This window comes from Camelus dromedarius, chromosome 3 (assembly GCF_036321535.1).
Source record: "Camelus dromedarius isolate mCamDro1 chromosome 3, mCamDro1.pat, whole genome shotgun sequence".
Taxonomy (NCBI): Eukaryota; Metazoa; Chordata; class Mammalia; order Artiodactyla; family Camelidae; genus Camelus; species Camelus dromedarius.
The window spans coordinates 49,607,553-49,621,923 of record NC_087438.1 but is presented as its reverse complement, the minus strand read 5'-3'; the positions used below and the strand labels follow the sequence as shown (position 1 = coordinate 49,621,923).

Genomic DNA, 14,371 nt, shown 5'->3' with positions numbered 1-14,371 from the left:
ACAGTAAACCTTAGTGCGCCAGTAATAGAAGGCATTTCCTCTCTAATTCTTTATCCAACTCAGCTGTACCCACCATCCTTCCTAGCTCCTGTTCTCGGTCTTTGTCCCTAAATTCCGCATTCTAGCCTTCTAGACCTCTGTGACCGGTGCTTCCAGAACTTTGTTTCATTTCCTTCACTTATATGAGCACATTTTAAATTTTCTCTGCTTTATAGTCTCTCTGTCCGCCTTTTTCCCCCTAAAGTTTTAGTTTTTTGTTTCCCAGCACTGGAGTCACTAGGCCATCTGCTTTCAATTCAACCTGTGTAATCCTTTCTATGGATTCATAAATCATTATTGCATGTTAATAATTAACATTTTACCCATGGAAATCCCATTTTATTATAAAGTATATGGTACTAATGGCTGCAGCTTAGGTTCTTTTGAGCTCAGCATGCCTGTGCCCAGTGATGACTCAGTCCTCCCACTCTTTTTCTCTGTTGGAACTACTGCACCTTCTGCTTTTGAATAGCTGGCTGTGACATCATTTGGCCCTCACTCTGTACTTATATGTCTCATTTGCATATCACACTGCCTCTAGTCCTTTCTCATCAGCCATGTCATTTAGTCACATTGTTTAACACCTATGTGATGATGAAGCCAAATGCAAATGTGGTCACTAAAATTAGGGCAGTTCTTTGATATAAGATATACAGACTATCTGAGCAAGCTTAGATTTTTAAAAAATTATCCTAAAAATGGAAATGGTTTTTCAGATTACTGTAGGGCACTCGTGTACTTCTAGTAAATACCCCAGGCTAAGAAACACTGCCCCAGCGAGTTTGTTTACAATTTTTAAAAGCCGCTTTGAAAATTTACGACAGTAATCTCTGCCTCCTCTTGTCGTGAGGTAACTTCTGAATTCAGGTCACATCTTGATGATAGGAGCTTCTCACTACCTTGGTAAATGTGAGCATTTCTACTAATTAGTTCTGAGAAGGATGATGGGGCTATAGATCCGGGACTGGGTGGTTGTCAGACAAGAAATGCCAGACAACTAGGTCTTGTCCTGCATCAGACAGAGTGACAGAGCCACTAGACACAGAGATGACTCATATTTCCTACCCAAGCAGCTGGGCGGCTGTACAGCTCTGCCGGGGGAATCCTCATGCTTACTCCACTGGGCGTCATGCCTCTTGCTGCTGCAGTCTCCTGAAGTGACCTAGTACCTGTTCATTTTGAGATCTGTTCATTATTATCCATGTGCATTAAATCACTCCTACCTTATGGAAAATAGATTTTTAATTTAGTGGATTTCCTTTAAGCTGTGTTCTTTATATGTGTGAATTACCCCTAGTGACGTGTTTAGGATCTGTGGGGACTCATGACCCCTAACGGAACTAAGGTAAAATTTTACTACTTGATATTACCCAGCAAATGCACGGATTGCTAAGCTCTGACCTTTTGGACTGATAAACAATAGCTAAGTTCACAAACAAACCAAGAAAAACAAAAAAACTTTGATGTATAGATCTGAAATGCTGTTAACCTAACCAGTTATGTATCTTATTTCTTGAAAAGTATCGTTACTTTTATGGTTTAATTTTATTAATGCAACATTAATTTTTTTTTAAGTTATAAAGTAGCGGGTGCTGGCTTAAGTTACTGAATAAGTGAATGGCTGAGAGAATTAGTGATATACAACAAGGATCAATTCTTTTTTCTACAAAGGGTCAGTTAATAAATGTTTTAGGCTTCATGGGCATATAGTCTCTGTCAAAGCTACTGAATCCTATTTAGCATAAAAGCAGTTATAGATATTGAGTAAATGAATGGGTATCACCGTGTTATAGTAAAACTTTTTTACAAAAAATGTGACAGCCCAGATTTGGCTGTGGGCTATAGTTTGCCCATCCATAATGTACAACAGTTAATACTTTATCGGAGTTAAAATTTGCAGGAGATAGGTGTATTTGCTTCTTATAAAATGTATGATTTTGAAATTCTATGTTTAATTATGTGCAGGTAACATATCAAGGGAAGGAGCTTTTAAAGTATGTTTCTGAGGAATTACCCACCCCTCCAGACCCAAACTTGGTACCTCAGCAACGTCAACCTTGTCCTCCAGGTATGTGCAGTCCAATGCCCATTTCTTAGTTGTGGGGAAAATACACTCAAATCTCTGGAGAAGGCCTTTCACTTTTTTGTCTTTTTTTTTCATTCTGGTGAAATTCCCATAATACTCAAGTATCCATTTTAAAGTGAACAATTCAGTGGCATTTTGTATGTTCACAGTGTTATACAACCACTGCCTCTATGTAGTTCCAAAACAGTTGTGTCACCCCAGAAAGAAACCCATACCCATTCAGCAGTTACTTCCCATTCTCCACTCCCTCCAGTCTCTCGGAACTACCAGTCCCCTTTCTGTCCGTGTGGATTTCCCTATTCCAAATATATCATATACATAGAATCATACAGTATGTGACGTCCTGTGTCTGGCATCTTTCACTTAGCGTAATGCTTTCGAGGCTCATCCACAGTGTAACATCTGTTGGTACTTCATCCCTTTTTATGGCTTCCACAATTTATTTATTTATCCTGTGGTGGACATTTGGGTTTTCACTTTTTGGCTATTGGAAATAGTGCTGCTATTAACATAGGTATACATGTATTTGTTTGGGTACCTGTTTTCAGTTCTTTTGGGTATATACCAAGGAGTGGAGTTGCTATGTTATATAGTTTCATATGTTTAACTTTTTGAGGAGCAGCCATACTGTTTTCCATAACAACTGAACCATTTTACATTCCTACCAGCAATGTACAAGCATTCCAGTTTCCCCACATTCCCACCAAACTTGTTATTTTCTGTTTGTTTACAGCACTCCATTTAAACTCCATTTAACTTAAATTAGCAGAATAACACCTTCCTTCACAATTCCTTTCTCTGAATCTATGCTGTACTTACTTTAGGTGGATTTTTAACTGTCATATAAAAGAAAAAATATTTTTTCCTTCCTGCAGGTATGATTTGGTTAGTTTCCCATATTTTCTAAAAAAAAAAAAAAGATACTAGCATTACTCTTTGCTTATTAGTGTAAACTAGTACAGCTCATCTGATGGAACACGCCTTCAGAAAACTGAAGACAACGTAGTCTTCACCAGTCAGCCTCAGATTCTGACATTACTGGAAAGGGCAGCACACATTTCTGAAAAACAGACATAACTGATGTTATGTTATCCTTTTCTGCTGCAGCACCTCCTCTTTTTCCCCCAGTGTCCCTGTCTTAGATTAACTGGGGACAATATATGAGGAGAGGAGATACAAAACAGAAAATGATACTTCTGTGATAACCAGAGTCAAGAACCAAACAGGATTACTGTCACCAAGCCCCCTAAACAGGTGTTTCTCAAGGTTATTCCTTTCCTTACAACAAATCCCAGTAATTCAAAGTACTTTCCTAACTTTATACCTAATTCACCCTAACCTCCTGGAGTCCTTTGTCTCAAAAACTGGCTTCAGAATAAGATGCATTTCCCCCAGTTTTCTAAGAAGAGACTCAAAACTGTTTTATTTATCATTTTGGGGAAACTCAGAAAGTAAAATAGCAATTGCAGATAAGTTAAAGGGCTTAAGAAACTGGAAGTTGTTATAGGAATTCGTGGTCTTTGGTTCCTTACCCTGACTGCAGATCTAATCTGATTTTAGAGATGGGCCCAGGAACCTGAGTTTTTAAAAGTGATTCTTAAACAGCTAGCCCGACTATAGATTTTGAATGACTAGTAGTATCTGATTTCTTATGCAGGTAATAATTTGAAAATTCTTGCTATTAGCCCTTCACTTTGATTCCAGAGCACACCCACTCTCATGCTTGCAGACTCACATGCTCTCTCTCTCTCACACATACACATACACATACACATACACATACACATACACATACACATACACATACACATACACATACACACACACACACTCACGAAGGAAAGTTAAGCAAACCCTTTCTCCTAGTTTCTAATTCAAGAACCAAAGCAGAAAAGTATAAGTTCTTTCTTACATCACAAAGGTTATCTGCTTCTCAGATTTTCTAGTTCTAGGCGTGTATTTCTAGCCCCAGCCGTGTGTCTCCTTCCTCCGAGGGCTCCCAGCTCCCCTGCTAAGTGAGCAGGAAATGAAAAATGGGTTCTGAGTTGCTGCTTCTTTTGCTACTGGTTCTTTGTTACTAATACAAAGTTTTTTCCCACTAATTTCTCTCCAGAAATCCAGAATTTTCTTTCCTTTAGATATTTCAGAAAATTATAGTGCTAATTTGAGAACTGTAGAGGTGCCAGTATGCCACCCAGCTTCTTGCTACCTTGGCCTAAACCTAGGAATCTACAGACAGGTCCCTGCAGGCATTCTGTAGGCTGCTGTCAGAGTTTTGTTTGAACACCTTGATTTAGGATTCTTTTGTACCTGGTTTCGTGGTACCTGACTGAAATCCAAAGACCAGGCAAGTTAGAAAAATATAAAATCTCTAACCTTATTACAAGCAAAGCATTCTGGAGAGAATATTTTTCCAAACTCTTCTGCATATCAAAACGTGGTCATGGAAGTCGTGGCTCTGGCACTGTACAGACCGTAAAGTCTAAAGGAAAAACATGTCCATGTGGATTTCATTATCCTACTCAAGATCATGAACATATCTGTTCTCTTATGCTTTTTGATGATCACGCTCTTTAGAATAGTATTTTGGGGGAATAAGGGGAACTAGGAGGAGCTATTTACATTTTTCATAACTGGGATAACCATGTATCCTCATGTGACCAGGGCAGTCCCTAATCCAGCAAAATTATTAGTAGCACTTCCTTTCACTTTAAGACCTGCTTTGTTTAGATTACTCAGTACAAGAACCAAATAAATAGCTGGTGAAAAAAAAAAAGAAAAACTTCCAATTTTATCTACATTTTTAAGTGTATAATTTGTAACATACTATTGTGCAAATATATTGTTAAGTTTTATGCATATCACTCTATATTATAAACAATTTCTAGTTATCTAATCTTAACCCCCTGATAGACTGAGATCTCTGAGTTCAGAGAGGTTTTTGTGGGCTCTTGCTTCCTGTTATATCCCCAGTGCCTGGCATACAGTTGCTTCCCAGTAAATGTTCATTGAATAAATGGATGAGTGCATGGAAGCATGAATATGATCCAAAGGACTGCTTATTTTAAAACTGGATTTACTTATGATTGTTCTAATAGGGAGACATACCTAGATCCCACATGTTATAACAGAATTTGTGATGAAGAATTCAACAAATGGTAAATGGGCTTTTGGTTAGTTAATGCCATCTTCTTTATCTGAATTTTATCTCCTTTATCTGAATTTTTTGTTTCTAACTGTGAGGTATAAGTGATGGCCCTTCACATTTTGTCAACCAGAAATTTAAAAGAGAACTGTCTCTCCTCCCCTATCCTCCAGTTTATTTCTACATATCATTTTGGATTCATGGTATCAAGAAAACACTGAGTCATGAAGATAAGGGATAAAATGATTTTCTTCAGTAAATCAAAGATGATGGAAGAGCCTTATTCTGAGTTGTACACAAAAACGAGTTAAATTGGCAACTCAAGTTAATGTATTGATGGACTCCACGGTGTTAAAATGAGTTATATTAACACATTTGAGGACATATATTGTTTCTAATGAAAGATTTTAAACATACCAACACCAGCCTTTAAAAATGAAGTTCTGTTGATGAAATGTTGATGAAATCCCTGAAGTATCTCTCTCTCAAGTCCTTTGAAACTTTAAAATGGAGGGAGTCTATGATGCATTTTCCCTTGAAATTTCACAACTTCCTCGCAGGCCTCTCTTCTCTTTGCCTGCTTGGCTGTAGTTCCTCCTTTGTGTTATTGAGGGAATGTTTGTTGATATTTCAGTATATTTAGGAAGGGGGAAATGAACATTCCCAAAACTTCTGGATAATTTGTATGGACAGTGACATATTTTTCACAAAGTTTTTTAAAAAACAAGCTGTTTACATAGATTACATCACTATTTACATGGAAAGCCAATTTTGTGTGTTTTTGTCCCCTGTCACCATAGTACCAAGACACTCAAAGCACATGAAGCCGAATCATCTAAGCAAAAAAAAAAAAAAAAAAAAGTATTGCCTGAGGACTTTCTTTTCTCAAGCTATCATTTAATGCACACTGATTATATAATCTGTAATTTTCTTTCATGGGGACCTAACGTCACTTGTTCATTTGAAAATAGAACATGCTTTTTCAGGAAAAAATAGACTCTTGTTTATAATAAAAATGATCCTTTGACCTGCTGATAGTCTATTGTAAATAAATGACTCTAATGAAAGAGTTTTCTTCATTTCAGTGCTGTTATTGTGCTGCTTTTCTCTGCAAAAGTATATGTGATAGAACACAGACGTTCACAGGTGCTTCTGTTTTATGTGGTTAAGAACTTCTTGAACACCCAAGGAAGATGGGTGCCTGATAACAGAGCAGAGGGTGTTTATCTCAGCTCCTATGTACAACTCTTGATTCTTTTTCATTATTCTAATCATTTTTTTTTCAATCTTGATATCTTGCATCTACTGATAAGGGAGGAAAGAGAAAAAAACCAAATTATCTGTTGAGCACTTGCCATGTGCCAAGCCCCCTGCCAGATTATTTTACATATATTAGGACACTTAGAAGCTTCTTTTTAGTTCAGTCCAGGGTTCATGTCTATACAGCAAAGATGTAGAAAACCTGAAGACTTTACATATAAAATCAAGTGCCTCAAATCCAGTTCAGCTTAAGGAACTACCTGTTAATTTCAATTTTCCTTTGAACAATGAGGGCCTAAATAGTTTTAAATTTCCTAATATAATGGTCAAGTCTATTTCTTGATTCCAGTACAGTTTTCACAGATGGCTTTTGATTTTATGAGTGTAAATATTTGCCAGTTATTAATTTAGTTTTAAATATCAAATCATGTAATACTGTTGTCACCATATTTATCCTTTAGGATCCTTCATTTATCAAAAGGCATTGAACTTTGTATTTAAATAGCCATAACAGAATGTTTTCCCCAGCATAACTAGAGCAGATATATTTTTACAATCTATTAAAATAATTCTTAGTCATTTTGCCTTTGATTGGAATTATATTTCTAATTGAGAATAAGAATGTATATGTATGTTCATTTTCATTTAAAACTAGAGTAACATTTCATTCCATTATCTTAATGAAGTGTAGAATGCTTAGTTTGCAAGCATAAGTTCTAGAAGTCTGAGTTCAGTCATTTAAAGTTAGAAGTAAACCTAATATATGAGCTTGCCTTGGGCCTGTTTTACATATGATGAAACTGAGAACCAGAGAAGTAAAATGGGTAAGAGATGTGTCAGAAGTGAACCATCAGTTAAAATAATGAATCTGATTGTTTTTGCTTTTGATATATTAAGATAATTTAAAAAAAAACAGGAAAAAGAACAGTAAAAGTATAGAAGTTCTATTTACAGATCTCAAAAGCCACTGACTTTGCATGGGAAATCTACCTCAAGTAAAAGTGGAAATTAAAGGGAGAAGGGCTCCTACCCAGCAGTGGGATGAGTTGGTGGTTTTCACAGTCCTGATGGAAAAATTCTTTATCACAAAGCTACGAGTAGGTGTCCTTGGTTACCATCACAAATATGATAACTCTTTGACCAAATAACAGATTTACTATCTCTCAGGGTTCTAATTTCTCCTTTCCTCATTCACAAAAATCTTTTCAGTGATAGAACTTCTTTTTAAATCCTCCTCTTTGTCTCTGTTTCCTTGAGACTCCAGAGCCAGGAGGTGTCTGGCACCTTAAGCAAAGCTAGACTTCTGAGTTCTATTCCACTTAATGCTCCCCACAGTGAGGACTGGGAAGAATGAACAGTAGATATTGTCAGACTGCTGAAGACTGTATGTGTGTATTTGCTCCTGCTGTGTTACAGTGATGTACCTGTCAGTTCATATTGCTACAGATCACAGCCGCTTAGTTTTTCTAAGATCTTTCCATGGAACAGTAACAATTACTAATGGACCCAAAGTAAAATCATTTCCTGTAAAGTCAGTTTAAACGTTGTACATGCAATGTTTGAATCTTGCTGCTTCATTCCCTCTCAGCTCCCGACCTCCATGACAGTCAAGGCTAGAGGAGAAGCAAGGCTCCAATGTTCGGGAGCTTCCAGTCTGGGAGCAGATCTTTTAAGTGTGTCCTTCCCACAGTCCCTTTATCTGTGCCCATCTCTCCTCACTGGCCCAGGGCTTGGTGGGAGTAGTAAGGTATGCAGTGAGAGTATAGACCAGATTGGTGGGGGAAACTTTTGTTCACTCCTCTTTTATTTTTAAGTGCCTATTTTGTGCAGCCTGTTAAGTTAATATTAAATAAGTATATTGAGTCCCATAAATGAATTATTAAATCAAAAAAATAAAATCTAAGTCTCAGTTTCCTAACTACTTGAACTCTTTCCTTTTCTTTTCTGACATGGTTGTACAAGGATTCAAGTACTGAAAACTGATGGGCAGATGTAGGATATTGTTATTAAAACACAGAAACAAATTATAGAAGGATATACTATATCCTGGGTTGTTAGCACTGGTTACCTGGGCAGGAGGGGAGATAGGGCAGGGAGAGGGTTACAGGAAGACCACACCTGCAGGCCACATTCAGAGTACATACAAAGGTAAGAGACTAAAAGACTAAAAACTCAAAAAGCCCGAACGCCAGGAGACATGCAGAGTGAGCCCTGACGAGGGCCCACAGAAGAGAATCTCAGTTCTAGAATTGTGTCCTCAGCTACAGTAGTAAGATTATTCTTTATTTCTCAAAAGACTGCTGATACAACCCACAATATATTTTTCACTTATTTAAGGTAGATGTAATACACTGCATATATGTTTCATTTTCTAAGAAAAGAAAAAGTAAAGAGTTTTAAAAATATTACATACTGGCACTCATGCTTTCAGATAGAGATATGTGTAGATATGGAGAAAAGGTCTGCTCAACTTCGAAAAAGGAAGAAAAGTTAGTGAAGTTCTTTGGCTTTAACTTTGCTGGATGTTACTTGCCTGGAATGATCCAAATAATTTTGAAGCTCGTACTATTATGTAATAAGATAACCTAACAATTGTATAGTTAATTTACACAATTCAAACTGGGATCATAAATTTGTAATCAGTTTGCTGTATTCTTAGATTTCCTTTTATGGGGATTATCCTGTTTAGCACAGTTTTCTGTATGTATATGTTTTTTGATTTGTTGCCCACCTCATCCCAGTATATTGGGAATTGTGGATAACAACAAAGAAATTTGGAAGCTAGAAGTAGTGGTCAGCCAGAGGTGCCAGGTCCTGGCAGCACTGACTGGAATGAAATGGGTGGGAATGCAGTGCAGGATGGAGTTGAGAGATACCTAGTACAGAAGAGGTGGCAGAGAAGGAAAAGGCAGCAGAAGATGGGAGATAAAGGAGATGAAAACAGGTGTTTTGTAAAAACGTTCTTTTTTTTCTTCCAGTCTGATCATTATGGAAAAGAAGCTATTCTGTGAGAAACTAGGAGATAGTCATAATACTATGTTTTGTAGTATGATATTTATGTTCCCAGACTTCACGTCCATGGGTTTACCCAGGAAGTGGCACTTTCTCTTACTGAGGAGCCACTTGCAGTTTTCCTAAAGTCCTGTAATTGTAGGGAATTTGGAAGTGTATTATGCTGACAGTGAACCTGAGTGCGTATGGGGATGGGATATTGGCTGTCATGACCTCTGTCCCTTTGAAAGAGAAGCCATGTCAATGGCCACTAGGTAGAATATCAGTCAATATATATCATGTGGATATATCATGAGTAACATGTTGAGAAAGTTATAAATCAAAACCATCACACCCTTCTGGCTTTAATGATGAAGTCAGCCCTGTTACAAGAAGAAGGGAAAAAAAAAAAAAAAGGAGGTGAGCCTAAAATGGTCCCTTTTTCTTAGTTTATTATAGCCCTTAAGGGAGAAAGCCCAGATTCATCTACAAGCAAAACTAGTTTGGAGTACAAAGCAATATTGAGTAACACTTTACAATTTTACAGAAAGCTTTCACATTTGTGGTATTTTCTCATTTGACAAAGGTCAGTGACGGGAATGGTAAGGCAACAGGAAAGAAAGGTTTAGCATTAGCATTGCTTTATTAAAAACTCCACTTCTAGGAGTTACTCGATTAACAAATGTCCATCTGAAAATGTTGTTTTCAGACAATTTTGTTATATCATCTTAAGCATCCCAAGTTTGGGCCACTGTTTCCACTGTGTCAGTTGGGAAGATGGGCAATTTGCTTCCTCTGGAGCTTCTGCTTACCATCTGCAGTTTCTTGGTGACCTTCTCTATGTGAGCACCACGGTAATAATTTCTGGTTACAAATAAGATGAAGCTCATCAGGTGTCCCTGGCCATCTCTTAGAGGTCTGTGACTTTTGAGGCATACAACTTTTGAGGAATATTTAGGTCTGTGACTTTTGAGGCAGGACCCACTCGTTGAAAGAGTAGGTTTGTGTGTGTGTGTGTGTGTGTGTGCGCGCATGCACGTGCGTACAGCTCCGTCCTTGCTCTGATGAAACTAAGCCAAAATTAGCAAAATGAATTTAAATTAATATTTAAAACCTTATTTCCATGGGTTTTTCCTGAGAGAATGCTTTCCGCTTCCAACTTTTGTGGCATACCTTGTTTCTGATAGTCTACAAAACAAAGCTACTAATTAGGGAATGTTTGTGTTTACATATGGACCATATGTAAGAAAGGTAAAATTCTTTGGGTTGTAGATAACAGTTTAAAACTCAAATTGGACTGGCTTAAACCGCACCCCCGCAACCCCAGCCCAGAAGTCACATGCATTGTTGACTCACGTACATGAAAGACAAGGAGTAGGTCTTCAGGCTTAAGCCGGGGTTCAAACAGCATGGCTGAGCACACAGTTTCTCTTGCTTTCAGTTTCCCAGCTACATCCTAGCGGCCTCTGCTCTCATCACCCCAGTGCTACATGCTTCCAGATCCAAGTCCAGAGGTGGGGGAGAATTTGGATGTGACTCTTTCCTAGAATGTGTAACAAAGATCTCATTGTATCTCACTTCACTCTGAATGGGTCATGGTCTTACCCTGAATCAATGCCTGTTTACTGATTGGCTTATATCTAAACAAATAAGGAGTTTGATATTGGAAGGCAGAGATACTAAATAATATCCCCCAAACTGAGAAGGAACTTTAAGACCAAAAAACAAAGCAGGAAACTCCATAAAGTGCAGCTATGAAGTTTACCGTGGGTAACTTACATACAGGCAGGAAGGATCAGGCAGAGACATTCACAGCTGCACTCTGTGCCTTCTAGAGGGGTACAAGGGGACTTAAAGGGATCAAAGCTAAAAATAGAATCTGACCATGAGGGAGGAGCACGGTTGGTCTGCATTGTTTTCCTCCCTGCCCTTCCCCAGGGGTCTCAAGACCATTAAATAATCTGCATCAGCAAAAGGCATTCTTCCAGTTGTCATATCAGATGAAGGCAAGGGTAAAAGTTGTTAGGGATCTGGCTAGGGCGCATTCCTTGTGAGTAGGCTGAAGTTCACTCATGCATAAAGAGGAGAAGGTAGGACTGCAGGCCTAAGATGGAGCTGACAAAATGGAGTCAGAGTGGTTCAGCCACACAGCTGAGAACAATAACACCAGAAGTATATGGGCCAGGTGTTGGGGAGAGGGATGGTCCTCCAGAGGCACATTAGGGTGGAATCACCATTAAAAGAATAAATGGATACTGGGCATCAGAAACACAGGATATCCATGCAGATAAAGAATTATGTAAACGTACTTGCACTGCTTAGAGTTATGAACAAAGAAAGCTCTTGGGCTATATAGTATAACTGAAACTGCCTGGCCGAGGTCACACGTACAGTATATTGGTGCTATCCGTGGAATAAGATTCAGTTAGCTGAATGATGTATAGCTTATATAGACTTCTCCAAAAAAGAAGTCTCTAAGACTGTCAGGGAGCTTAAAGAAGCCAGTTTTAGAATCATCAGTTCTTGGACTGGCAGAGCTAAAAGGGACCCTGTTGATCATCAGCTCTCTCACCTCTCAGAGCAGATAGAAGTCTAGAGAAGCCATTAAACTTGCTTGAGATCGCAACCAAGTTTGTATGTCCTAGAAAATTGATCGTCTTCCAGCCTAACACTCTTTTCAGTACTGAATAATGATGATAATAGCAGCTGATATTTATTGTTTGCTCTGTATTAGGCGGTAACCAAGCATTTCACATGAAGTATCTCATTTAATCTTCACAACTGTTTTATTCTCAACTTGCTGGAAATTGAGACCCAGGGAGGCTTTGTGTAACTGTCAGCAGATGGAGGGACCCCTAAATTAAGGAGCCCACCAAAGTGTGGGTCCTTGTCACTGGCTGTGAAAGAATTTGCACAGCAGAGGCAGAGGGATGCAGTGAACAGCCACTTTATTGCTCAGAAGGGGAAATGGAAGAAAAGGCGCTCAAGCAGGGAGCCATCAGCCAAGACGGCCAGTAGGATGGCTCTGGCCTGGGTCCAGCCATGTGGATTGGGAGGCTTCTGCCATCATTCCTCCTTCCAGGTGTGATGGAGCCAGTCAGTCCTTGTACGGGCTTTTCAGTCCTTGTATGGGCTCTTCCGGTAGTTGTCGCAGTAGTCGTCAACTGTCATGGTGCTGGTGGGTGTATCATTTAGCATGCTAATACATTACAGTGAGTGTATAATGAGGCTCAAGGTCCACTGGAAGTCAAATCCTCCACCATCTTTGGCTCCATGGGTTCTAACCTGTTCTTGTCCCTTCTCTGCAGCTGCCTCCTGAGACTTAGATTAGATTAAGAGTAATTGGTTTCTAGTCAAGGGAGGGGCAAGATCCTGGGGGCAACAACCTTGGTAACAAGAAGGAAAGTTGCTTTTAACCAGAATGGCTGCAATCTGGTGGATCCAGCATACCCCCCCCCCCCCAATCTCCAAAGATTCTGTTCAGCCCTGGAAGTTCTCAAGGGAATGGGGGAGTAATCTCAGTTAATCGTTGAGATAGGTGGTGAGAGTTGTCTCCATTCCCCAGTGCCTGCGGGCTTGTCCTAATCAACTGCTTGAGCCTGCTCTTGTAAGACTTATGGAAGCCTGGGAGGCTTCAGCTTTTCTATAAATAAGAGGTGGGGGTGGGGTGGGGGGCTGACAGGGTCCTGCTCCCTTTCATAACTACCTTCAGAAGCATCAGTTATCCTTTTCTTGCCTTAGTGTTTTAGACTGCAAACACTTTTTTCTCCCAAGATTGGTCAGTGCTGGTTTATAGCCTTTTCATGGGTATAGAAAATGGAGTGAGTGAAGAATGAGCTGGTTGGAAACCTGTTACACGTGCTCACAGACTTGACTAGGGTCTAGGGTTTGTCGACTGAAATAAATGTGCAGCCTAAAAGTTGAGAGTTATGTTTTATTTGGCGGGGATGACAGCCTTTCAGATCGCTCTGAGGGGCTGCTCTGAAGAGCTAGGATATAGAGGAGCTTTACAACAAAGACCAGGTAGTTGGAACAATAAAAGATTACTTGTTATCTAAAGAAAAGCAGGCATCTCAAGTTAAAGAATTTAGTGCTTTTCTGTATATGGGAGGAGGCAAACATTTGGGCTCATTGAATTCATCCCTTTGACAAGCATCTAGCTATCTAGGGCCAGTAGCCTGTCCTTTCTTATTCTGAGTCTGCTCAGAGTGCACGATCGTGAGTGGCTGCAGAGGCTGGGCTGCCGGCTTGTCTTCACTGGGGGGTGGCAGCAGCCACTGATGACTTGATGGTTTCAGCATTCTTTGTTTACTGATATGGTTTGCAGTGTTTTTCGTTCACAGGTTTGTAATAAGTAAATTTAAATCGTATTTTTTCAAAGGCAGTTTTTAATTTGTCGATACTTCTTTAAACAGGAATGTCCGGAGAGTCAATGCAAAGTATCCCACATTACCTTCAAATAAATGAAATACTGTTAGTCAGCGAACAAGAATTTCTCCCATGTCATATAATGGATGAGCACTGGAAGTTTTATGTGGAATGTGAAGAGTTAACATTCTGAAGCCTTGTTTTCTTAATAGTGTTATTAGGTATTTTTTCATATTACTAACCAATGTTCATATTTTGTCTTGTGTGGGCTGGTGGGCCTAACACACACTTTAAGAGTTGCTACTTAAGATGTGTGTTTACTGTTGTAAGAAAAAATATAACTCTCCAACTATTGTAGTAAGATTAATACTTTTTGTCATTGAAATAAAGGCATTTTTGACATAAGCTGTATTGATGCTCTGGCTTTCTTTTTACTAACGTAAAATTAAAGCTCATCTTTAAATCAACACCTCTACCTTTGC

At 38.9% G+C, this 14,371-nt stretch overlaps 1 protein-coding gene across 1 annotated transcript in view; it reads left to right on the top strand.

The window, feature by feature from the left end:
* Nucleotides 1-14,125, top strand: part of ANKRD31 (ankyrin repeat domain 31) — a 109,139-nt gene extending 95,014 nt beyond the window's left edge. The window contains 4 exon segments of the mRNA XM_064481560.1: nucleotides 2,005-2,107; nucleotides 4,841-4,887; nucleotides 11,631-11,655; nucleotides 13,937-14,125. Of these exon segments, the coding sequence (XP_064337630.1) occupies nucleotides 2,005-2,107; nucleotides 4,841-4,887; nucleotides 11,631-11,655; nucleotides 13,937-14,082 (321 nt within the window). The 3' untranslated portion in view covers nucleotides 14,083-14,125.
* Nucleotides 14,126-14,371: the final 246 nt, after the last annotated feature.